Here is a 27,028-nt window from a genome sequence, read left to right as displayed (position 1 = left end):
CCACGTAGGAAGTGCTCTTAGCAACACAGTTGTACATATCTTTCAATTCAAAACCGATCACATGATTGAAACAATAAACTTGTAAGTCTGTGTCATCCATTTTCTTATTATTATATATATATATATATGTAGTTTTCAGAAATTAATCATCATCTAGGATCCCTTAATTAACTTCCTTAAACAATGTTGGAAGTAGCTTGTTCTTGTTAGCTAGTGTTTGTTACAGGCAACACTTATCTTGGTTACTTGTGTATTTCAGTTTCAAACAATTCGGCAACACTTTATTTTGTTCTTGTTAGCTAGCAGACGGTAGACTCATGAAGTGGGGGCAACTAGGATTTGTTTTCTTTTCCAGAATATTATCGTGATATATGTACAGGTGGAAGACCACATCAAATAAATATGCAGAAAAAACATGTTGCAGATGGGTCCCCTTTGGAGCAGGTTGCTTGCTTCTGATACTGTTTAGTAATGGAGGAGGTGGGAAATGAATCATGTTCGGATCCTTTCTTTTTAATTCACCAAATCAGATAATTCATACCATTGAAAATTAATTCAATGGTTGAAATTATTATAACTTTTAAAGTGGGTCCTTGTTTGTAGATGTTTGATCAAATTTTAATGGCACAGATTCTCTGATTTGGTGGATTAGGAGGAATCCAGATCGCTTTCTGAGGAGGTACCTAAAAATAAAGAACAATACTTGGTTACTCAAAGATGAGTAAGAACTCATACTCAAAATTCTTAGTGTTTTACTCGCAGAGCTTTGTGTTTATGATCAGAACTGTTCATACTATGAATCACATTATAAAAATCATCTCTGCAAAAATTAAATAAAATTAAGGTCGTTTAGTCAATCTATAGCAAATATATAGACGGTTCATAATGCTTTTATTAATACCGTTCATTTGTTTTTAAATAGTTTGATAACTAAACAACTCTAGTTTTAATTGATTTGTTGCAGGGGCGATATTTATATAGTGATTTATAATATGAACAGTTCTGCTTATAAACATAAAGTTCTATAAATTGACAACTAACAATTTTGAGAAATTTTGAGTAGAAGTTTCTACTCATATTTTAGTAGCTAAATATTGTTCGAAAATAAATCCAAGGCAGGATTTGGATCCTCGCCTTGGGGATCCTAAAGATCAATGCACGTTGACTGTTGATTAAAAATCGTGCGGCTCTAATTTTTTTTATATTTTTCACGTAAAACGAGATTGCTTTACTTTAAAAAATATAAAAAATATTTAATTGTGATCGCACGATTTTTTATCAACGGTCTACGTGTGTTGATTCCTAAAATCCGCAGGAAGGGGATCCGGCAAGGATCCAAATCTTCCCATGTATAAATACAGTGACATTACGAGAAAGTTCTACAGATAGACGTGGCACCACTACCTTGCAGTTGCAGACTTACAAATGCATCCCTGGTGTCATTTTCTTCTTCTGTAACCACGACATGTCACAAAAATATTGCAGAGAAATTCAGTAATTAATTTATTATAAAACCTCATTGACACCGAAAGTGCGACAGATCTTCATTTTTACTTCAGCCAGAGCAATGGTAGTAATTCTTCAAAATTTTACTTTGAATTTAGCATCTGAATCCTTAGAAGAGAGATGTGACAATCCATTGAGGTTGCTTATATTATTCATTATTCATCGCACAATCATTATCTATATGATTTGAACTCGAGATTTTTTCAAAGTGAGATAAGTTGATTTGTTACGTATATATTGGATGGAGTTGTGCCCTACTAACTTAAAGACTCAAGTCGTGCTTAATGTGATATCACCAACAACTTTTCTGAACAAATAACAACTATAAAGCTTTGGTTTAGCTAGCCTCCATCATGATTTCAATTACTTTAATACTATGCTTAGTTCTAAGTTCACATGTTAACACAGTAATCAAGATTTTCTCTTTAGCAGAGTGAAAATTAAATATCGCTAATATCAAATCATCATTCCGAGCCATCCATTAGGTTAATTAAGCTAATTCTAGGTTTGAAATAGTACAAAGGTAACTGAAGAAAATGAGATAAAAGTGACCCTCTTTTTTTTTATTCAAAAAGGAAGCATAGAAAGCGTGAAACATGTTGCCAAAACGACACATCACACCCCAAAACTGTCTTCTAAACTAAGATTAAATAAGTGTCTTAATCTTTTGTGTTGTTATTATCTGCACAAAATTCGGATGCATATGATCTCCTACATGTTCATACACATCACTGTCAGACTTATCACCTACAAAACACAATGCCATCAAGCTACTCGTCAAACTGGAAGGGACCCACTCTCATTTTCAATCTCAAGATCAACTCATTCCCACATCAACGCTGTGCTGGATATCTATCTACTTGTTCATACTGTTGAGTAATTGCTGACCAAAAAAAAAACCCTTAAATAATATATACTCACAGCTAATTGCTTCTGTATATTAAAGCCGGAAGGGGAGTTACAGACATTCTACGTCTTCGTATTTTACCTATTATTTTGTGACAGTGGTGGTGTTGTTACGTTCACGCGGTTTCCCAAATGCCAAGATTTGCTTCTTCTCCTCGAACCTTAGTTTGCCTTGCAGCTGTGACTATGACTGTGATAGGAAATAATATTATTAATAAGTGAAATTAACTAGTTAATGTTCTGCAGCTATGGAACAAAAACAGTATTAATAAAATAATTACAAATTAATTCAATTGGAGAAGGTATGATTCGCCTTCTAAGTCTTGCTCTCCTAGGCCTAAAGTCCATATTTTCTTGTCAATTTCTTCACATTCTAAACAAAAATGATAAGTTTTTGTCGACATTATAAACATAAATTTAATATGATATGAAAAGTGTAGAAGGATTGGACTATTTTATTTCTTTATTGTGTTAGGGGACATGCGATGATATTACTACTTATTTTATTTTATCGGCATAAAATAAAATGATGCAATTATGGGATGTAGTGATAAATTGATTGCACTTTCTTCCTAAAAGAGAGATAATACTTGCAACTTTTTGGGTCCATAATTTTAGAAGTTGGAAATGGCGGAATCTCTAATTTAAGCATATAAGAATAAATTGTGAGATATTTACAAAGGAAAAAAAAAAGAACGGTGAGACTAGAAGGTGGTTCTTAAGAGTGTTGCGTTGGTGGTGGTGCTGTCTCTTGGCAGCCTTCACCAAAGCAACGGAGGCAGATTGTCTGCCCTTCTGTTTGGGTGCCATTTTTATCTTCTCTTATTTGTGCGGTCACAGTTAAACCACGTCAACATTTTATATTCTTATTGTTTTTGGTCACGTTTAAGCCGCGCAAATCCATCCTGTTTGATGATGAAAAACACGAATACAAACTCCTAGGTTGAGATTGGCCACTAATGAAGTTATAGAAATCTTCATAACTTATTGTTGAATGTGGTGTAGTGATAAATGCATTAATTTATGTGAAAAAAAAGAAGATAAATGCATTAATTTTACTCCGCTCAATTTTTGAGGGTTTTTTTTTTGAATTGTTATTAACACTTTAAAAATTTCATTATGCACTCTAAACTTTTTATAATTAAAAAAAAATTACAGAAGAGCGTAGAATGAAATTTTTGAGGTGCTAATAAGAGTTCTTTTTTTTTACATAAATAATTTTATGATCTTATCTTAGCCAAAAAATAAATCCATAATTCTACTTGTAAAACTGTTTTTCAGTTAAAAACATATTAATTTTCGGTTAAAATAAGATAAAGAGTTTCGACATTATTTGGCAATATTATGAACCAAAGAATTGTTATCACGATTCGAATTCATGACATTTCGGTCTAAATAAATAACATTTTATTTATACCAAAACTCGTCTTCTCGTACTGGATTGTATTAAAGATAGGGTGTGTTATCCATATACTTATTTTTACTTCTCACACACTCCTTGTTAATTTTTGTCCTTTGATATTCTTTAATTCATCTGATCCGACGATTGAAAATTTGAAGGTAGGAGCAAGTTTTAACCGATATATCAATCCTATGTGGATTGACATATGAAAAAAGATGATGTCAAATAATTTTTAATTATTTTACTGTGTGGATTCCATTAATGAATCAATTATAGATTTTGAAAATTTATTTTAACTAATTTATTTTAAAAATAGGTCATTTAAATATCATTTATAACAAAAAAAAAAAAACACATCGATTGAAAAAAGAAAGAAAATATGACATTATCACATCATCCATCAAATTAATATTTGATATTTATCTTTTGACATCTCTTTAAAAAATGCTAAAAAAGATATCTTAATATCCAGCAAAATTAGGATAAAAAAAAAGGAGGCAGATTCTTTGTCCTCCCACTTATCATGCCCTTCTGTTTGTGTGGTTAGAGTTAAGACACGTCAACATTTTTTATTACTATTCATTTTTGTCTTATTATCTCTATAAAAAAATTAATATAAAATATTGACGTGGCCCTTCTGTTTGTGTGGTCAGAGTTAAGACACATCAACATTTTATATTACTATTCATTTTTGCTATCTCAATAAAAAAATTAATATAAAATATTGACGTTGCTTAAAAGTGACGACACTAAATAGGAAGGCACGAGAGGGCACAGAAAGAAGACGGGCAGAGAATCTGTCTCCAAAAAAAAAATCCAGGGAAATTAAAAATATAAGCATCAGGAAAGAAAATTCATAAATTTATATGGTTTATATTTTTAGAGGGAGGAGGGACCTTTGATTGAGACAGATGAGTCTGATAAACAATAAATCTGGTATTCTGATGCCTTAATTATTGTTGGTATCCAAATCCATTTCTCTGCTTTTTATCTCTACAAAATCTCGCTCTTTAGCTCAGTTGCTATTTTCTCCGATTCCTTCTTTCCTCCCTCCCTCCCTCTCTTACTCTCTGTTTGTCCTTTTTCCTTTGCTTTCTCTGCTTTTCCGGGAAAGTTGAATCATTTTCTCGCAGTTCTGTTACAAAATCGTGTCTTTGGTTCCAAAACTACAAAAACCCAGAAATCTCTCGCACAGAAAACTTGGTTTTCAGCTCTTTTTGTTTTGGTTTTCTAAAACTTTTCTGTCATTTTCTCGGGAAAATTCGATTGAAAGGCAGGTTTTTTTTTTTTTTTTTTTTGTGGGATTTTTGTAATTTTGATTTGTGGGATTGATTTAGCTTCAAGGTTTAACGTTGAATTGTCGTGACTATCAAAGGGCTTGAGTTTTCTTTAAGGTTGGTGAAGAGAGAAAAGCGATTACAAAAACCCGAAAAAACAGGGGGATAATTCCGTGTCCGGAGGATTGACCGGAATTTGAATTCTCCGGCGAACGGAAATCCGTTGGGAATTGATAGCATTGCCAGCGAAGACTCTTATCTGTGAAGAGAAAAAAACAGAGGTGCGAAGACTCGCCCGTGAATTGTTGTGTCCAAACGTTAAAAAATAGAACTCTTTAGTAGGCCCATTTCCCATTTTTCTCTCACTTGTCAAGGGAAATCTAATCCCGACATTCAGTCTCTCTTCCCTCTTTCCCGTTTCTCTCGCTTTCTCTCTCCTCTCCTCTCTTTCTCTCTCTCTCTCTCTCTCTGTTTTTTTCTCTCTTTTAGAAGGCTCGTTCTGTTTTCCGGGTTGGGGTGAGAGAAACATTTGTTTTCTCTCTCTGATTCTGGGTGAGCGAAAAACTCAAATTTTCTCTCTCCCCTCTCTCTCTCTCTACACCTCTCGTTCCCTCTCTCTCTCTCTAGAATTACAGAGTAAAGAAAAAGAAATGATTTTGGACAAAGGGTCAATGCAATCAAACCTTGACTGCTTCCTCCATTGTACAACCCCGGTGCTCCGACCCCAATTCCTACCCAAGGTTTGTAATTTACTGTTTAGGGTTGTTTCATCAATTTGCAAGCTGATTTTGTATTGCTGATTGAGCTGCAGCCTGATTTTCTGTTTCTGGGTTGTTTTTGAATGAATGATTTTTGATCAATTTGCATGCTGATTTTTGTTTTTTTTTGGACGTTTGGTGTTGCCGCTGATTGTGTTGCAGTCTGAGATGAGGAACCTCAATCGGCTATGGCATCCATGGGAGAGAGAAAAGGTTGAGTATTTCACATTGAGTGATCTCTGGAATTGCTATGATGAATGGAGTGCTTATGGCGCCGGAGTTCCGATCGCCATGGACAGCGGCGAGACCCTTGTGCAGTACTATGTGCCTTACCTCTCTGCTATCCAAATTTTCACTAGCAATTCATCTGTGAATAGCTTCAGGTATCAATATTTCAGGTTTCACACATGTAATTTCGCTTTTCGGGTTAAAATGTTGCAATTATATTGCATTTGTACTTTGTAGTAGCTGTGTATGCTTGATTTTCGCAACCTGATTGTTGCGGTGATCGAATTTGTAAATGCTGGTTTGAATTGGCTTAAAACCGATATTGAATCAATTAAGTTTTGGTTGTGCATTGTTGTAGACAATCCAAATGCTAAGATTCTGATATGGGTTAGTTGGACTACGTTGATTTGGTGGTTCTATGCCCATCGCCATCGGATGCAGTTTTACTTATTGTAATTTCGTGTAATTTACTAGCAAAAAGGGTAACTGTCTTTGTAAAGTTGCTATAATGGCAGAATCACATTCAAATCAATTTTTTCAGGGAAGAGGCCGAGTCGGGCGACTGCGAGACTAGGGATTCGTTTAGCGATTCGTGCAGCTTTGAGAGTGAAAGTGATAAGTTGTGGAGATCGGATGGATGCTCTTCGGAAGATGGCGGGTTCGAGCAAGACAATCTCTGGCATGTGAATGATAGATTAGGGTACCGATATTTTGAGTATTTTGAGAGATCAACTCCCTATGGAAGAGTTCCTCTAATGGATAAGGTATCCTTTTGTTGTTCATTTTCCTCTTATGCAACCCTTACTTTGTTGTGCCCTTCTAATTCTCCCGTTTTTTTTTTTTTTTCCGGTTTGATTTGTGGTCATATCTGATTAAACTTGGTAGTAGTAATAAATTAATGGGTTTGTTATAGTCGCAGGATTACTTTCTCCTGTTTAGGTATCTAAACTTTTGACCTTGATATGTTCAAGTCCATCTCTCTCTTCTTGAGAACATGTTCTTACTTTGGTTGTTCTTTTACCTTTTTGACTCTTTCTGTCTAAGAAGAAAATTATATAATACGTTTCAAGATATGAGGTTCTAATTTTTTGGACGATCGTGACCACTTATGCTTGTTAGTTTCTCAGACTCCATATTGTTATACGCATACTAAAAGTATGTCGGTTTGATTGACACTTTGTGCGTTATATGCTTTCAGATCAATTCGTTAGCTCAAAGATACCCTGGCTTGATGTCATTAAGGAGTGTTGATCTCTCACCAGCTAGTTGGATGGCTGTTGCTTGGTACATCTCTCTCTCTCTCTCTCTCTCTCCCTCTCTCTCTCTCTCTCTCTTATGCCTTAACATGTGATGTGACACCCAAATAATTACCCAAATAGAATCAGAGTAAAGCGTGCAATTTGTCTTGAGCATGCTACTTAACTTTATTGTTTTGTTGCTTGTGAAAGCACTGAATGTGCAACATTTTTGGAAAATCACTCCGACGTCGGTTATAATTACACGTTGTAGAGAATAAATACTGCATCTAAATGACCGTGATTTACACAGACGAGCATGCTTCCTTATTAGGATAAAGCAAAAGTTATTTAACTTTGTTGATGTGATTATTTTCAGGTATCCAATTTATCACATTCCAATGGGAAGGACTATCAAGGATCTGTCCACATCCTTCCTCACTTACCACACCCTTTCATCTTCTTTTCAAGGTATTTATTCTCCAAGTCCATTTCGCTTTAGTTTTGTTTCCATGCTAAAGCCTTTTTCACCATAAATATCTAAGTTCTTCGATAGCTATGTATATGCACGATATTTACTTACACGCCTGATATGCACGATATGTAGACATGGACCTTGAGGATGATATTGAGAGCAACGAGCAACAGAAGCGTAAGAAAGGGGAAGGCATCTCTCTCCCTCCATTTGGTTTGGCCACTTACAAGATGCAAGGAAATGTGTGGGTATCAGGCAATTGTGGAAAGGACCAAGAGAGGCTCATGTCGCTATTGAGCGTGGCGGATTCTTGGCTAAAGCAGCTTAGGGTCAAGCACCATGACTTCAACTATTTCACAGCTATTAGGCGTGGCCAGTGCCACTACCTTTAAGTTTAAAAAAAACTCCTTCACTTGAAAGTGAAAGTGATGGACCGCTAAACTCCTCTTTTCGGATAATTTGGTTTTCGTTAACCTTTTGTTTTGGAGTTTAATTAGCCGATGAGGCTGATTAAGGATTGTGGTTATTTGCTAGGGTGTTTTAGTGTTGAGCTCATGTTTGAGGTCAGTAGATGAGAGTATGTGATGAATGACTTTGACTCCTTTTGTTGGGACTTTGTATGTAGTAGAGACGGGTGAGGTTAGAGAGAGGCTCTTTGAATCATGAGTTTAAAGTGGTTTGTGTAAATTATTATATATTCTCTTGACCGTTTATGGAACTTTGGGGAGACGAGGAAATTGCTCTATGCCTTTGCAATTTTATTTTAATATTTCTCTTAATATTGGCCTACCCCTATCGTGTGGTCATTTCTCTTGACCACATTGGGTTGTCAACATATTGGGAGAGAATGTTGCATACGACTATGCATATCCCACGCTACTTATAATACTAATGACGCGCTCAGGATACGTACTGGATGAGTAGGAATTCTATGACACGAGAACACCGCTGCGAGCTGCGATCCTCCCCTAGACTTGTTCTCTGGAAAAAGTTGGTAGAAAGGAAAAGTAAGAAGGATGAGTCTCTAGACGTAGAGAGATAATGCTTCTGTCGACTAGAAGGATAAACCTGTTGAGGGATTTTGTGGATAATGTGAATATAAATTATAAAAATAGAGAAGAGAAGTGTCCTTGGTGGTTCTTGCATCAACCAAAACCTCACTTTATTAGTTTAGGGTAGCTCTGTGTAATTTGACTAGTTCATCCTGTTAGTTGGAAACATGGAATTCCAAAACCAAACAAGCAACCAAAACACTTTATGGCTTTAAAGGTTGCCTAGAGTCCTTGACTTGGTGCAATTCTATATCATTCTATGTGCTCGCGTCCATTGAACCACCGCATAAGACGTAAGTTGTTGCTTTAGTTAGATTGGTTGCACAAAGTTATATTATATTTGGGATTAGAGTCAGCATAACTCTGCCAGTAATCATGCTCTAATTGTGGCGCAGTGAAATGGTGGGTGTCATCGTGTCAAAACATAAAAAATTGATCAACATGCGGATTTTTCAACTTTCGTTTTCTTTTTTGCTTTGTGGCACAATGAAATGGTGAGTGTCATTGTGTAAAATAAATATATAAAATTGTTCGACATGCAGATTTTTCTACTTTTGCACTCATTTTTTTTTATTGTGTTTGTTGATGCACAAAATCAGTGAGGATTTTGGTACAACAGAAAGTGTTAAGTTTGTGACATTCGCTAGATTGCTCCGGTCACTAGTATGGATAAGTATGTAAATGAATAGAGATAGGGAAGCAAACACAAGATGTACGTGGTTCACTCAGATTGGTTACGTCCACGGAGTAGATGAGTTCTCATTAATTGTGAAGGGTTTACACAAGTACATAGGTTCAAGCTCTCCTTTAGTGAGTACAAGTGAATGATTTAGTACAAATGACATTAGGAAATATTGTGAGAGAATGATCCCTATTTATAGAAGAGAGTTTCTAGTTTCATTCTGACATTGACACGTGTCGTGTTGTGATTGGCTTATGATGTTGACACGTGTCGTGCTATGATTGGCTTCTGATGTCAACACGTGTTGCGCTGTGATTGGCCTCCTGGTTGGAGGGAAACTCTTCTGAGTCCTTGACGGTATAACGTTGATCGGTGATCAGTAGTTTCGGGATTGGTCAAGTATGGTACAAACATTGTTCAACGAGTTTTTTTTCGATTTACTCAGTTCAAAGATTGTTAAAAATAAATAGCGTGAAAATCATTTACCAAAGAATTATCATTATCATTGGGATATTCATTTTTGGTGAGGTTTAAGAATTTGTTTGGGCTAGTAGTTAAGAGTATCAAAAGTGTTATTGTCAAAAGCTCTTTTAGGTGATTGGTGAAATTTCTATATGCTAACTTCATATAAAGGGGCTTTTAGTTTAAGTCAGTAAAAGTATTTACTCATGCACAAAACCCTAACATTTTATTTTCTACCTTTTAACATATGGGACCAGATATGAGAATGGTGCGCGGCATGACTCTCGGTAGCTAGTGCCTATTGCATTGAGTCCAAAACATTCTAACTAGCTTAAAGTTTTAAAGGAATGTTGGCACGCTGTAAAACTATCACTCTCCCTCTTGAATTTTCAACTTTTAAAGACAAGAATGACTGACATGACACGGAGAAATAGTCCATCTTTGCACCCATGAATTAAAGGCATATGCTACGATTTTATCTATGGTGACATCCTTTGGCGAATGATTTTAAAAAAAAAATCTTTAGTTTGTAAACCTAGTGCACACAACCACAATTAAAATGCATGAAGGTTAGTCTTGACTCCATAGACTGGTTTTGAACATTCGAGATGGGGAAGATCCGAATAACTCACTGTAGGAGTATTTTAGGGGTTTTGAGTGTAATTGAATCCCATTAGTGCTCGATTACTTGTCTCTTAGGCCATCTCCAACCGATGGCTGGCCAGAGGGCTCGTTTTAGCTCTCTGGCCCTCCAAGATTCTCCAAGATATTAATATTTTAATGAACAGTACAGGGCCATATTTGCCTCCGTCTCCAACCGAGGGCCAGAGGGCCAGAGGGCTCGTTTTAGCCCTGTCAAAAAAAACCGTCTCCAACCGAGGGCCAAAGGGCCATAGGGCCAAAGGGCCATAGGGCCAAACATAATTTATTATTTAAAAACTACAACTTAATTTTATTTAAAAATCATGTTGGTTAGTGTTGTATAATTTTTATGTCGGTTAATGTTATTTAATGTTGTTTCATATTGTTTAATGTTGTTTCATGTTACTTAATTTAATTTAATGTTGTATAATGGCTTAGGAAGTTATAGGAAAAAATTAGAATTTAAAAAAAATATGAAACAAATTTTGTGAAATAGAAGTTATAGGAAAAAATGGAATTTAAAAAAAAAATATGAAACAAATTTTGTAAAATAGAAGTTATATGAAAAAAATATGAACCAAATTTTGTAAAATATAAGTTATAGGAAAAAAATAGAATTAAAAAAAATTGAAACAAATTTTGTAAAATAGAAGTTATAGGAAGTTATAGAAAAAAAAAGAAAAAAAAAAGGTTTAAATTCATAAAAAAAAAAAAAAGGATTTACAACGGCTAGTGGCGCTAGCCGTTGGAAGTTTGAATTCAAAATGTTATTTCTGTCGGTTGTAACCGACAGAAATAAGAAACATTAAAAAAAAAATAGCCAGCCCTCCAGCCCTCCAGCCCTCTCCGATCCCGTGGGGCCCTCCCAGATTCCCGAGCCCTCTGGCCTAGCCCTCGGTTGGAGACGGTTTTAGGGCTATTTTCGGCCCTCTGGCCCTCTGGACCCTTCGGTTGGAGATGGCCTTACCCATGTCATGTCATCCATACAGCACAGAACCTAATTCTTTGCATATAAAATTATATATTATAAACCCACTTCTAGCTTCCATTCCATCGGAACGGAAAAGGATCCTTGCCGATTCATTTTTTTAGGAATTTCGCAATTGTGTCCGTTCATCGTATATCGTGCGATCATAAATCATTTAAAATTTAAAATTTAAAATTCAAATATAAATAATACCTAATAAAAAAATTAACTGTACGATATACGAATACGATTGCGGGATCCCTAAAATCCTTAGGAAAAGAAACCGACGATGATCCTTTTCCCATCGGAACCCAATGTCAATTATTATATTAAAATATACTAACATGTAGAATGTTAGTGGTTTCTAAAGACAATACGATAAACGAACACGATTGCGATATACGATATATGATAAACGAACACGATTACAAAATCCTTAAAATTCTTAAGAAAAGAACCGACGATGATCATTTTCCCATTGGAACCCCAATGTCAATTATTATATTAAAATATACTAACATATACACATGGCACATGTAGAATGTTAGTGGTTTCTAAAGACAATCCCATTGACAAATCTGAGAACTCCTTTTTTGAGTGCAACCGACTATGTGATCCACTTGTGGCTTTGGTTGAAAAGTGGGGAAGACCCAAATTTCTCCATCTTATCTATTAGACAAAGAAACGTCACGACGGTTTTCCAAAAAAAAAAAAAAAGAAAAAAAAAAAAAGAGAAACGTCACGTCGTTTTTTTATCTCAAAAGTGCAACCACTAACCATATGTTGTCGCATGTTGTGTATGCACTGATATAAATAGCAAGGACTTTTATGAACTGATATAAATAGCAAGGACTTTTGGAGTCCAACTACCAAAACATCAAAATTGCACCCCTCATGGGCAAGCATTTGCCACTGGGTTTTGTGGGTCTAGAGACATTGATCATGGATGGGTCATGGATTTGCTGTATTGCAACTTCATATACTTCATTCAATCTGATGATCCACTTAGACATTAGAACAGCTTTGCCACATGCCATGCTAAGATAATTTCTTCTTCTTCTTCTTCTTCTTCTTCTTCTTCTGTTTTTTCTAAATACATTGGATGTGATCAAAATCTTAATATCACTAAATCTAAACCATTTCCTAGCTGGCCTTGTCAACTGGATAAATTCAAGAAAAATGCTTTATGTTAATGTTATCAGACTGTAAATTTAGACTATTAGTTCACTGAAGTCCTGTTCAAATTTGTAATTTAAAAAATGACGACATAAGCATTTATGTGAAGAAAAAAAGTCTAACAAGAAACAAATGCTTTCCTTCTGAATAGTTGCTGTGTTTTTGTAAGTATTTGATTGAAATTTTCTCCAAGTGGTATATTATACCTACTAACGAATTTTTTTAGCTACAAATCAAAGACCTTCGATATTTTTTTTTTGTCAAAAAAGACCTTCGATATTAAGACCACATGATCTAGAAACAACAACCATTAAGTTGAGAATTTCCATATATTTGCTGTCTCAAATTTCATGTATATTACATATACCATATATGACTCCTACCTTCATAACGAGCCTTGTACAAGCAAAAAATGAAATTAAAGTTATTCATTGTGTAATGGATCCTAAATTAAGTACGTAAATGTTTTTCAGAGTTTAATATGTGAAGTCGCATTAAGTACATCCTAAACTAGTCAAGTTAATAGAGCACTCTAATAACTTTGAGTGAATAGCTAATCACAACTCGTATCTTCCCAATTCTTTACGTGGAATATAGAATTTTTTATTTCGTTATTATTCTCTTGTGGCTAGTTTTACATAATAACCAAATAATTGTTGAGTTATTTATTTATTTTTTGCATCGTACGTATAGGTTGAGAGCTACTATATAATTAAATCATGGTTTCCAAAAGATGGCTCTTGATCTTGTGATCGATAGTTGCAGACATTGCTCCCTGAATTGGCTCTTGATTTTGTGATCTTATATTTGGCGTGTGGACTTGGTCCTAAGGAATTGATAAATAGCTAGTGGGTTAAGCCCAGCATATTTAAACCCTTGATAAAGGCTACCCGAGCCTAATAAATTGAGTAGCGGGCTGTGACTCAACCCGAACCGAACCTCCTAATGTCTACCCTTACCAATGATCAACACACACAAAGAAAGTTATCAAACTTTGCCCTTATGTGCACTGAGAATTTCACAGTTTCTTTCGAGAATTCCACTATATTCAAACAATATAATTGTACAGCCAAATCACTTATTGCATGCAAAGTATTTTAATCGCTTCATTATATACAGGTAAAATCTTTGTAAAGTATTGGAATGCATTTTTGCTCACCCACATTAACTTTGGTGTATGCTCATCGTACAAATTCTTGTTTGCCACGTGTCTCATCTCTTAACTATAGTTAACATCTTTATTAAATGTTCTTTTTATTTTTTTAATAGTGATTTAAATAGTGATTAAATAAAAACAAAAATAAATACAAACAAAATAGTTACTCTACCCAACCATGCCAACCCTGACAAACAGGTAGCCGCGACGCCACCGCCGCCGGCTACCAATTTCAACCCAATTCCTTAATCCTTTTCAACCTATCACTCCACTCTTACCCCGAAACAACATCTACCATGCTCTTAACAATATCATTCGTCCCATTATCTTCGATCATCCTATCATAAAAATGCTTGAAATGGAAAAGCCCTTTTTCAACTGCTCTATAATTACCATAGACGTTTGCACATCAATGGAAAATCCCTTCTCTCTCATTTGCCTCAGATCGATCCAAAGTCTTTCATGGGTGTTTATCCAATTTCTTCAAAACATGAGTACTGCACATCAATGGATAAAGACCCACCGAAGAACTCAACTAAATCCATTTTTTCTCACATGCCTAATTGAAAAAATCCAAACCCTTTCATGGGTCTTTATCCAATTTCTTCAAAACATAGATTACTGCATCAGTGGTGAGTGATGTGTACGACGCGGATAACTCGTTCTCGAACTCACCGGACCATAGGTTAGCCAAAATGAGTAGCTGCCTTGGAGGACCGGTACTGAATAGAGATGAGAGAGACGGCATAAGGGTGAAGAAGAGAGAGAGAGAGAGAGAGAGAGAGAGAGAGAGAGAGAGAGAGAGTGAACATATGGTTTTTCCGGCGGCAAGACTGAGATCTGATCACTTGCGGCGACGTGGGTAGGTGTTTTTCGGGTTGGTTGGGTGGGAAATTTGAAGCGCCGGAGTTATTTTATTTTTGTTTAATCTCAGTTTTAAATCACTGTTAAAAAATAAAAAGAACATTTAATAAAAATGTTAACTATAGTTAGGAGATGATGCACATGGCAAGTGTATGGTGAGCATACACCAAAGTTAATGTAGGTGAGCAAAAATGCACCCTAAAGTATTGGGATCAAACTAGTTTTATATTTTTTAAAAGTTATCATCAAAAGAGGTGCAATTAAAAAATCATTTGACTTATTTATTCTTAATGAATGTTGTATTTTCTAAAGAGTGGTGCTATTTACGCATCAATTTTTACCTCTCACACACCATTTTTAATTTTTGACCGTTGGATCGAATGAATAGACGAAGATCAGGACTCCCATGTAACACTTTTAAATTCCCATAGTTTATTTAAAAGGAAACGATAATATTCAATTAATAGATGTGTGTAGCCATATTGACAGCGCTCGAGTATGAATTCTCTTTGATATAATTTAATTAAATTGAAGTATAATATTGCCATTTCAACAAATCCAGTATTAAAAATTATTAAAAGAAAAAAAGCAAAAGAGAAAATTCAGCATAAACACCAGGATTCAACAATGTGAAATTTTTTTTTTTTTTTTTTACAACAATGTAAAAACTATTAAAGCAAAGTGGAAATTGGAACGAACACTGATGCTTGTTAGTGCTCTTTTATTCATGCATTTATTTTCTCTGCTTCAACTCAAACTTTCCTCCTTCAGTCTGCAGTTTATTTTGTAGTGCCAACAATGCAAAGCCATTGACCCACAAAGATACTGTCACGGTTGAGGTTAGGGTTGATTTCAGAGAAGTGAGCAGCATTCAGTTTGAACTTCTGAATGATTCCATCACAAGTATCCCCAAGTTTTGCCCCATATACCTTTTGGCATCTTGGGGCTCTTGGAGCTGCTTTCAGGCCCCCAAACCCAACTACACAATCAAATATTCAAAAGAAAGAAAAAAGAAAAGTTAAAACACAAAAGGCAACGTATTAGTATCCAACGTATACATAAAAAATGAAATTCAGCAAAACATTGATTTCATACAAACCGAAATGATAATCGTCTATAACTAGATAATTACAATTCTAATCTTGTAAAGCTTACTGCTGCCTAGTTGTTTTCCCTCAGCAAAGGAGATGATGAGAAGAAGGCAGAACAAGAGAACCAAATTACGGGACATGGCTGCTTTTTTGTTAGAGATAATCACAGCCATTATTGCTTCATATGTGATTGTAATTAGTTTTAGTAAGAAGCTAACTCTGTTTAGTGTTGGTTGATGATTTGTTGAGAGTGTAAAGCCATATATATAGGTAGAGATGGTAATGCCTTGTTAGAGGCCGGTTTGTCCAACGTCCCTTTCTAGTGTGTTTATCCCAAAGAAGTTATAAATATATTAAGCAATCTTTTAAGAACATGTTGTGTATGGGAATATTGCGCATTGCGCAGGCTTGGTTGTTTTTGTTTTTGCTTTTGTTTTGTTTTTTGGGTCTTTTTCTTGTATTGCTAACATCTTTCTGCTGTCCTACATATGATTATTTGTCCTTTTACTACCACACAAAAGGATCACTCCAGATATTTATTTGAAGTTCACACACACACACAGACACACACATATATATATATATATATATATATATATATATATATATATTCGTAAGAATAAAATTAATCAAATAAGTATTTTATGATATAAAACAGATGACTGAGAGGATAGAAGACGCAATGGACCCATGGAAGTCAAAAGAACGTAGCAGGAATTTGCAAATTTGGCGTCCAAGCTTCGATTTGGGCCCATGATACTTTTCAGAAAAGATAACGACTCCACGGTTCAAACACATTGCTTTGCTATGATAATACTATAGATTTCGGCCATCTACGGTCGTCTAGGCTTCCAAAATAGTTTTTTAATTTTTGTAATAAAAATTGGACTTTTCGTTTGCCATTCGATTAATATCGTTTTGATTTCGTTCAATTCCCTAAGGCCCTTGAGCTTGCATTTTGATTATGTTGTTAAAGCTGTTGGCTTCATTGTATTGTCGTCTTTCAATCAATAATCAAACAAAATTTTAAATTTTCAACCAAAATCTATAGTGGATTCTAGAATTTGTTCTTTAAGGACTTACGTTGGTATCTCATGTTAACTTCGTGCTGCATCATTTTATTGATTTACATAAGTTTCTAGATCATCTATCTAATTTTTGCAAGATCTTTTGCATCAATAGTAAGGAAATATTATAACTAGGTTATTTGTTACCGATTCTTATTATTTATTGAGTCATAGCGGAGCCAGAACTAGTAATTTTTATTTATTTTTCTGTTATTTAGGTTAAAATTTTAGTGAAGAATATTTATATGGCTCAATAAAGCGTGCTCAACTATTGGGTTTACTCATATAAGTACATGTAAGGTCCATTAATTTTTCGATATGATATTTACTCTAGATAACAACATTTTTCTTGCTACGATCAAAAGATTTAACTATAATTTAACCGTCGATCTTTTCACAAAAATTGTGAGCTACAAGTCACCATTTTTTAATTGGTTTTGAGAAAATGTACAAGAATCATGAGAAACTTTTTATTACTTATGTCACATAATGAATTGTAAGACCATTTCCGAATTCCTAATAACCTTTTTTTTAGAAGGCACTTAAAAGATCTTGCTAAAACTCATCGATTGAACTTTTCACTAAAACTGTGACCTGTCATGATATTATTTTCACACAAATTATGAGTTGTCCTAGTTATTTTGTACTAATTATTTTACTAAAGTAGTTGGAAAAAAATACCTTCGGGATTAGGCTTAGTTTATAGAAACATAATCTCTCATGGGCAACTTTGCCCCCTCCCTCAATGGTTATGGTGCTATCTCGGATGGGCTTCCATGTCCTCCGTCATCTTTTGATTGATGTCTGATAGTGGAATCACTATTAGCCTCTTCCTCTTTTGTTTCACTTGAGTAGTGTTCAGTAGTATTTGTCTGATTGTATAAACCGTATTTCGCTACTGCCTAGTTTGTATCGACTGCACTCTCTTTTTTATTTTCGGTTTTGCCTTTGGGCTATCATAGCCTTTATTTGCACTTGCTGTCCCTTTTCGGGTCTTTAACGAAGTTTTCATTTGGACAAAAAAAAAAAAAAAAGATGCTAGGTTCAACCCGATTTCTCATCCTTCAAGCAGCCTCGTGGCTTCCGCATAATCCTCTTCCTCTTCTTGTGTATTATTACTGGGCAAAATAGTAAACATGCGAAGAATTAGTAGAACGGCGAACGTTGTCTCTTAGATGATGATGATGATGATGATGCTGATCTGGTTGAGCTGCTGCTGGTAATAAGGAGGCATTGTCGCCGAGGCAGTGGTCGATGACGTACGGCACCATTTTTTTTTTTTTTAAGTAATTCATTAATGGTGCAGCCACAAGCTAGCCAGAATTATAACCATGGGTCAAAGATAGGGAAGTAGCTTATGTGACCAAATTAAAGGAAACAGACTCGATTATTTATATTCACTTGTAGTTAAATACATAATTATACACCTTGGAAGATTATTATCTAGCTTTCGAAATTCCTAGATGGCAAGGTTGAATTTAAAGTCATCTCATCGAATTCATAGGTTTCAGGTAAACTCAAATGACAGAGACATAATATGTTCTAATTACTAGAAAAATTGGCAATAATTATCGTCGTTAGTTGCACATAATGGGGTGAATAAAAGATCTATTGGTAACTAATGAGCTGTATGAAAAGTATACTGGTGGCTAATACCCACATTAGACACCACATTATGTGCAACTAACGTCATTAACTATTGTAAAATTTTGTGGTAATGAATAGGGCATATTTAAAACACGAATAATGTGACAATCACAACGTAAAATAGTAGTAGCCGGAGAAATAAAATATTTAAATCTATTTTCAACTTTGTAGTCATGGCATGTTGCGTCCTTACGAAGACTATTTGTACCTCGTAATTTACCATTTTATTTATGACATGTAAATTAAGATGCATGTCACAATCATTTAAGTTATTGACTTTAAAAACATCGTTAACTAACCAACATCTAATCGGTACGGAGATAGTATACGAAGATAGCACGGCCTTAAATTTAAATTTGTACTGAGGAATTACGTACCGAAATGAATTATACTTATCGCTACCAAAAATTTTTGAAGTACTAATCCAGAATTGCAGATGAAGAGAGTGCTTTACTATTTGCTAATGGGGGTGAGAAGAAGCAGTAAATTGAGCTAGTTAATAGGAGCGAAAAGACTGAAAAGTTCTCCTTCTACAACACCGAAACGTTACGTGCCTGTTTGTGTTGGTGTGGATGGTGATACTAAGCGTTTCATGATTCATACCAAGTTGCTCCGTCATGCAGAGTTCTTGAAACTGCTATATAGATCAGCTGAGGAATATGGGTTTTGCAATGATGGGGTTTTGAGGATTCCATACGAAGCCAGGGATTTTGAAGAGTATTGGATGATCAAGATGCCCAAACCTAATATTTACAGGGTTGAACCAGTTTAATTAATTATTTGTCACGGGTTTGCCGGTAAGTAAACTGTATGATGTAATTATTTGAATAAATGATCTTAGTTGGGTCCAATGGAAGTGTTTTTTATTTTTCAAAGAAAACCTCGACGGTACAAAGTAATTTTATTGATAACAAAAAAGAAGTTATACCTAGTCAGGAAGATATAAACCTAACCCCTCATAATGGGAATGCTATGATTGAGCACCGTTTTATTGACATTATGATTAAGCACCGTTTTATTGGCATTACATAATATCTAAAACATCTGCATGATAATGTACTTTAGTTTACATAGGGTAGGCCTCAACAATGGATGCTAAAGCTGGAATTTTGATGACTTTGTAGCGAGGGAAACCTCCTTCTTCCAATATATTCTTCCATTCAGTCTCAGTCCTCTCTCTTCCACCTGACGTGTGTGCAATCATCAATAAATCAAAGACCAATCGTGTGTCATCCAGAATCCCTTCACCATTTGGCTCTAGAACTATATCAACAATAATGATCTTCCCACTTTTTTCGGGTATTGCTTTTCGACAATTCTTTAAAATCTTGATGCAATCACTGTCACTCCAATCATGCATAATCCACTACATTAATCAAAAGTTAATTAGTTCGTCATTTCAAATTTAACAAATAATACTATGTCTAACTAACAACGTTTCTTCAAAACCAAGAGCTACGAGATCACCCCTTCCAAGGTGACAAAAGGAAAGAAATTTATACCTACAAGGCTACAACCAAACCATATAACTGGAATGTAAAAGATTTTATGGTGACTTACCTTCATGAAAACTGCATCAGCATTTGGAATACTGCCCTCAAACATATCACCACCTACATGTGACACACCATGGTACACCGGTGCTGTGGCTACGACATGGGGCAGATCAAAATTGAAACCTTTGATGTTGGGATAGGACTTGACAATCTCAGCCACTGCACTTCCAGTCCCACCACCTACATCCACTAACGATCCCACACCATCAAACCCATGTTCATAACCTGTGAGTATTGCCTTCATCACAACCCTAGCAGTACAGGCCATACCATCGTTGAACAATTTGTTGAACTCTGGATTTTGGGACGCATAGTCCCAAATCTCAAGTCCATGGGCCATCTTAAAGGCATATGGACCTCCTTCTTTGACGCATTGGCTGAAATAGTGCCAAGGGGCCATTAGGCAAGGGTGATTCTCCATCACAAGCATTGGGGCTAGGCTCAGCTCTGTATTATGTAACAACCATCTTGATGAGTGTGTCAACCCATAAAGTGGTTCCTCGCCATCAGATGAGTGATGAATGGCAAATATATTCCGGCGGACAAGAAGTCTCATGATGCGTGTGAGGTACGTCATGTCTGGGGAGGGTGCTATGGATGAGGCTAATTGGGACAAAGTGATCATAGGCCTTGAGTTTGAGGCACCATCAGTAGGACTATGAGAGTGTATGATATCGGCAATGCGTAGTTCGACAGCACATTTTAAGGCCATGGAATCAGCAAAACCAAACATGTACTTCCATATATCTGCTTGGCCTCTTAGGCTTGCCTCAACTTCTGTTGCTTCCTGCATTTCCATCTATAGAGTGCTTTTGAAAAATGTGCTAATTACACGAGTTATATAAAGAAGGGAAACATATATTATATAATCTCAATGATGTATACGAGTTATATGGATAAGGGAAAAAACATATTATATAATCTCAATAATGCTGAAACCTTTTGGTAAAGTGTAATATTCAATTGGTGGAGCAAGTAATGTTGCAATTAAAATTTATATTTTCTTTTTCTACCTCAGTTTTTTCTCTTCCTCTTCGATGAACCCAAAAGCATCTGAAGAAATCATTAGATAGTACCGTATCATCACGTCACCTGTAATACTTTGATTAAATTTTAGCAATGATTTCTTAACTTTAACTCAATTAGAGCAATGGTCTCTCAACTAAAAATTCATTATCATTGGGGCCAAGCTCAACTCTGTGTCATGTAACAACTATCTTGATGAGTGTGTCAACCCATAAAGTGGTTCCCCACCATCAGATGGGTGATGAATGGCAAATATATTCTGACAGACAAGAAGTCTCATGATGATTGTGAGGTACGTCATGTCTGGAGAAGGTGCTATGGATGAGGCTAATTGGGACAAAGTGATCATAGGCTCAGTAGGACTATGGGAGTGTATGATATCGGCAATGCATAGCTCCACAGCACATTTTAAGGCCATGGAATCAGCAAAACCAAACATGTACTTCCATATATCTGCTTGGCCTCTTAGGCTTGCCTCAATTTCTGTTGCTTCCTACATTTCAATCTATAGATTACTTTTGAAAGAGGTGCTAATTACACGAGTTATATAACGAAGGGAATATTATATAATCTCAATAATGTTGAAACCTTTTGGTAAAGTCTAGTACTCAGTCGGTGTAGCAGGTAGCAGTTAAAGTTGAAGGAATCAATTAATTATTGGAAATATGTTGAACGTGTGGATTAATCAACCTCCTAATGCACATGCACTAACTAGCCGACAAATTTACTTTTATTTGGTTAAGAAATAATGTGATAATTTATATTAAATTTATCTTTATTACGGACAAAAGGATTTAAACTTAAGTGCAATAAAGGATTACGTTACTCTAATCAATATGACTAAGTTTACAATAGATTACTGTTTAATATTGCACATTTTAGTAAATAGCCCAATTCAAAATCATACTTGGATCATAACACGGATATCTATTTAGTAAAATATGATATAATATGTGGGTTCCTTCGGACATAAGCTCTTATGTATGTGTAAACATGATAAATGAATTATAACTATTTTCAAATAGATCGGGATCAGGAAGAATTTCTGAAATGTGAAGTCAATATATCTATATGTATTAGGAAAGCATATGAAAGGGATGTTATTATTTTAGTTTGGATCTAAGAAATTCGATGAACAACAATTACATAAATAATCTCAGAAAATCAGAATACGACACCTTAATTTTTTTTTTCTCAAGAAAGACAATATTGCCTTCATTAAATGGGTAGGACCTTCCACTGTTCTCACACACAGCTCAACATCCCTGAGCGTTTAATGTAATATCCCACATCGCCCAGGGGAGTAGATCATGTAAGCCTTATATGTATATTCTCATCTCAACCTAGCACGAAGCATTTTGGGAGCTCACTGGCTTCGAGTTCCATCGGAACTCTGAAGTTAAGCGCGTTCGTGCGAGAGCAATCCCATGATGGGTAACCCATTGGGAAGTTCTTGTGTGAGTTCCCAGAAACAAAACCGTGAGGGCTTGGTCGGGGTCCAAAGCGGACAATATCGTGCTACGGTGGAGTCGAGCCCAGATGTGGTGGGGGCTCGGGCCGGGATGTGACAATTTGGTATCAGAGCCAATCCCTGGCCGGAAGTGTGCCGACAAGGACGTCGGGCCCATGAGGGGGGGTGGATTGTAACATCCCACATCGCCTAGGGGCGTACATCATGTAAGCCTTATATGTATATTCCCATCTCTACCTAGCACGAGGCCTTTTGGGAGCTCACTGGCTTCATGTTCTATTGGAACTCCGAAGTTAAGCAAGTTCGCGCGAGGGCAATCCCATGATGGGTGACCTACTAGGAAGTTCTCGTGTGAGTTCCCAGAAACAAAACTGTGAGGGCGTGGTCGAGGCCCAAAACGGATAAATATAGTGCTACGGTGGAGTCGAGCCTGGGATGTGACATCTAAGCAGCTGACTATGACATGAAAAAATCAAAGGTATTAAGGATAGGGTTAATTACTAAATCCTATCTTTAATACATTCCCAATTGAAGATCAACTAAATCAAGCAAAGAATCATTTTCACAATGAATTAGGGATACTTCCACCATTATTCCAAGATATTTTCTCTTAATTAATATTTTGAGAATATTCTTTTCTCATCCATCCAACGGATAACACATCTTGGCCAGTAGGATGCTACCATGTGAAGGGCAAGACCCTGACCCCTTGGCCAGCCACCTCCTCCTATAAATACCTCAATCTCCACCAAATTTTGGTAAGCTTTTTGCTACGCATACAAGCCTTAAACACTCACTCTTTTCATAGAAACTAACTTAAGCATCGGAGATCCATTGGCCAAACTCCCCTCCCCTCCCAACCCCCCACCTCTTGGGCGCATGAGGCTTTGGTCTTTGATCAAGGATGTTGATTGTTTTGTAGGTACAAATTCGTCAAGACTAAAGACAGTTGATTTTTGCTACCACAAATTGGTGTTTCATTGATAGCTTGATTCAAACACTCGAAGAAGACTCTCGCAATTAATTTTTGGCATATTTTGTTATATAGAATTTCTCACACGCAGTATCATTTAATTTTCAAAGAAAAGTTTCTTGATTAGTCCCTAGAGAAAGGATACAATGGTAGAAAATTTCAGAACCACGACGAATGGAATGCCCTATGTTTAAGTATTTGGGTCGGAGAACATAGACCAAGATGCGGCCCCATGTTGACGATCCTCAAGGCACAACACAATGGTAGGAAGAGCCATACTGCTGCAGAGCACCACCACCTCAATTGTGGCCACTGCCTAATAACCACCACGCGTCCACCAAGCAACAATCCACGCTGCAATTGCATTCATAAACCACGGGTAGAAGGCCCATGTCGTGGCAGCCCCTATTGTAAGCTGAGCAGCTGAGGCCTAAGCCTAGAACAGCGTAACCACAAACCCTGAACATGAGGCTTAGGTCCATGGAACATAAAGCCTAAGGCAAAAGGCTTATGGGAGTTATGGGCTGGAGACCCAGTCCACTGCAACAGTTGGGAACCATGTAGCCCAAGCGACCCAAGCCCAGTGAGCAATAACACAGACGCTCTAAGCCCACGGGTAGGCGACCCATGTGCAAGCTCAATGAGTTCTAGCCCATGACTAGACGAGATAAGTGGAACCGACCAGTTTAGTTGACAAGGCTCCAAGTCACCAGACTGGTTCTGACTGAGGCTGAGAGAACTGATTTTTGGACATGTGACTGGACCAAGGTATTTTTGCCATTTTATCCATAAGTTTGCCTTATCCAGGCCTGAGTTTTTCACCTGTAACTCATTACACTTCCACCACTTACGGAGATGCCCATCATCCGAGCTCGTTCATCCCAAATGGCGAACAACACTTGTCTTGGTAGGTCGCCGACCTAACTAGCACCCTCACGCAGTAGACGACTATGGTGAACTAGCTCCTGAAACACATCGAGATGTAGCTCGCCCAAGCGAGGTATCCCAAAGCAGAATAAGGCAGATCATCATAACTTTTTCTAGCGACATCCTAACAAATAACCACTTGACTAGCCACAAATCGAGCGTTATGGCAGTGTACACTCTTGATTTAGCCCTTGAGTTTAATGTACATTCACGGTTGGGTTCACACAACAAGCATTCCAGACATTTCAGGTAAAACGTCCATTCACGGTTAGGCCCGCAAAAAGTTTCTCCTATCAAGCACCAGAGCAGGTAACACGATGAACAAAGGAAAACACGAGAACATTCCAACTCGAGTTCAATTGGCAGCCCACGCCAAGCGATACCGCGAGCAGCTTGCTTACCAGCCAGAGATGAAGCATGAACACCGCAACCATGACACAAAAGAGGATGACAAGTAGAAGAATAGTACATACATGCAAGTCAACACCAGAGGTAGTCGGAGGCTCCGCTACCTCAATATAGGAATCCAGGATGAAGTACAAAGACTCGTAGCAGAGTAATTGCGCGAATTTCAGCACATCAAGACCATTGACATAGCACTAAGAAAAGACGTATCTTGTATGAGCAGCTCACCTTTCATTGACAAGATCGAGGCAACATAATTATCCTGCATACATTGACAGATGCAAAGATTACTTTTGTTCAGATAAAATTGACATATCAAGGAAATGGCCGTAGTGTTTTCCAGAACAAGATCTTGATCAAGAATTGTGTCCAAAACCAAGTGGTAAGTACAACACCATTCTAAGAGATGTATACATAGAGGTAGACTACATAAGATTTGAAGACAATCAAATCCATTATTTCTTTTAATATGTCTAGACTTCTAGCAAAATGCATGTTCCATCTAAATATTGTTATTACATTTAAGGCTCAAGAAATTAAACTATGCAGCATTAGGTTTTTAGTTAAGTCTTGAATATTCTTGTCTCTCTCACTGTGTTTGGTTTATCTTAAGAGTAAAACTTTGACAAACAAACATCGTTAACACATACTGGTAGGTTGGGTTTCATTGTACCCACATAACTTCTTTGAATATTCGCTTTAACATTAGACGAGGGGTGAATAGAGTTTGAAAGATAACGTAGTTATTGCGCAGCTTGAAGCATTACAAAATTTCTCCAACAATAATTATAGATACTCAAATCATTGCAATCTTGGTTTGATCATCATTATTCATTCCTATCTAGCAACTATTCAAGCAAGTTTTCAAGGGGATTTTGTACTACCTCTAAAGCTAGCTACTGGTACAATAGATTGTAAGCTGGTAAATCATATATTCTTTGAGTATCTTCTAAAGACAACTCCCTTCCCAACTGCGTCCTTGTTGCTTGTAGAACCTCCTGAAGGATTGAAAGCAAAAAATTAAGGGTTAGTTATTGGAGAGCTCATCAAACAAACAAGCAAATTTGGCCTATGTTAAACAAGAAGCTGTGATGCAATGAATGCTCAACTATAATAGTTCAGAGTTTGAAATCATCAGGAAGGTGTGTCATCAAAGATAAGCTAAGAAACGAGTGAACAAATATAAACCAGCATTAACTTAAGGGCGCATTGAAAAAGAAATAGATGAGGTTCGCACGTTCTAGTTAGTACGGGATAGTTGAAGTATATCTTGTTAAGTAGTTATTACAGCCGAGGATAATATGTAGAATTCTAGGTATCAAATACAATTTTCTAATATTTGAGAAGTGTTGAAATTGCTAGGCATGATTTCTGAGGAATTCGAACATTAGAAAGTTGTGTGCGCATGCTCGTGGTAATGTGCATGTTTGTGTATGTGCATACGTAAAGCGAGAGAGTTACATTAAACTGCATGTAGGACGCAGTCATTGCGAGCCACTGAGCATCAACCATTTCGAAAGCTGTACAATACAGTACATCAAAGGCGGCTTCATCTTCTGCAAGCAACTCATAATTCATGAGGGTCGATATCAGCAACCTGTGTTGTTTTTTAACAGTTCTCTAACTCTTAAGACATTTGATCTGTAACCAAACAGAAGACATTTGAGCATAACCTTGTCTGAGATGTAATTTACCTCCTAATGGTTTCACGAAATTTATTCCTGGAAGACACCTTGGTTCTTCTGCAAGTATATGAGGAGACGAGGAAGATTCAAGAACAATTACCTTTCCTTATTGGAAGTCCAGTTAGGTGGATAACAGCAAAGTACATAACTTTAAGAACCTAAAAGTGACCAAAGCTAGAACTGCATGCTTAACTTAATGAACCTGTGCAAATTTGTGTGATTCTATTTTCTTTACTTTTTGTGTCTGAAGGTCTAGCGAAGTGACTTTTTTGTTCTCAAAGGACAGTCACGTGGCATGCACGTATAAGAGTGAATGTTAATTTGGATGGAATCTATGGAAAACTAACCATAAGGGGGAAATTGGCCAAAAAAATTAATTTAACTCCTTGATT

At 36.4% G+C, this 27,028-nt stretch overlaps 2 protein-coding genes and 2 long non-coding RNA genes across 4 annotated transcripts; 1 reads left to right on the top strand and 3 right to left on the bottom strand.

Moving 5' to 3' along the window:
- Positions 1-4,718: 4,718 nt before the first annotated feature.
- Positions 4,719-8,532, top strand: LOC103411248 (uncharacterized). Its single transcript, XM_008349893.3, has 6 exons — positions 4,719-5,831; positions 6,012-6,232; positions 6,619-6,841; positions 7,276-7,361; positions 7,692-7,783; positions 7,920-8,532. The coding sequence occupies exons 1-6, from the start codon at positions 5,742-5,744 to the stop codon at positions 8,177-8,179; spliced, it is 972 nt and encodes a 323-aa protein (XP_008348115.1). The 5' UTR covers positions 4,719-5,741; the 3' UTR covers positions 8,180-8,532.
- A 6,738-nt stretch (positions 8,533-15,270) lies between these two features.
- LOC103429068 (uncharacterized) lies at positions 15,271-16,101 on the bottom strand. The gene is made up of 2 exons (XR_011571537.1): positions 15,944-16,101; positions 15,271-15,767 (listed from the first exon to the last, which is right to left on the bottom strand). It is a non-coding gene; the product is annotated as an uncharacterized lncRNA (long non-coding RNA).
- A 3,435-nt stretch (positions 16,102-19,536) lies between these two features.
- On the bottom strand, positions 19,537-20,980 carry LOC103429067 (xanthohumol 4-O-methyltransferase-like). Its single transcript, XM_008367216.4, has 2 exons — positions 20,154-20,980; positions 19,537-19,959 (listed from the first exon to the last, which is right to left on the bottom strand). Exons 1-2 carry the CDS (start codon positions 20,946-20,948, stop codon positions 19,660-19,662), a joined length of 1,095 nt encoding a protein of 364 aa, XP_008365438.2. The 5' UTR covers positions 20,949-20,980; the 3' UTR covers positions 19,537-19,659.
- A 4,783-nt stretch (positions 20,981-25,763) lies between these two features.
- On the bottom strand, positions 25,764-26,679 carry LOC139187965 (uncharacterized). Its single transcript, XR_011571009.1, has 2 exons — positions 26,413-26,679; positions 25,764-25,949 (listed from the first exon to the last, which is right to left on the bottom strand). It is a non-coding gene; the product is annotated as an uncharacterized lncRNA (long non-coding RNA).
- Between the last annotated feature and the right edge of the window lie 349 nt (positions 26,680-27,028).

Source organism: Malus domestica, chromosome 09 (assembly GCF_042453785.1).
Source record: "Malus domestica chromosome 09, GDT2T_hap1".
In the NCBI taxonomy this organism is placed as follows: domain Eukaryota; kingdom Viridiplantae; phylum Streptophyta; class Magnoliopsida; order Rosales; family Rosaceae; genus Malus; species Malus domestica.
This window is presented reverse-complemented; position numbering and strand designations above follow the sequence as displayed.

Bases quoted from the DNA above. Each gene is read 5' to 3' on its own strand.
- LOC103411248 (XM_008349893.3), top strand. From the start codon at position 5,742: ATGATTTTGGACAAAGGGTCAATGCAATCAAACCTTGACTGCTTCCTC. The intron at 6,233-6,618 runs GTATCAATATTT...CAATTTTTTCAG, and splicing joins TCATCTGTGAATAGCTTCAG to GGAAGAGGCCGAGTCGGGCG. The intron at 6,842-7,275 runs GTATCCTTTTGT...ATATGCTTTCAG, and splicing joins GAGTTCCTCTAATGGATAAG to ATCAATTCGTTAGCTCAAAG.
- LOC103429067 (XM_008367216.4), bottom strand. From the start codon at position 20,948: ATGGAAATGCAGGAAGCAACAGAAGTTGAGGCAAGCCTAAGAGGCCAA. The intron at 19,960-20,153 runs GTAAGTCACCAT...TGATTAATGTAG, and splicing joins CTGATGCAGTTTTCATGAAG to TGGATTATGCATGATTGGAG.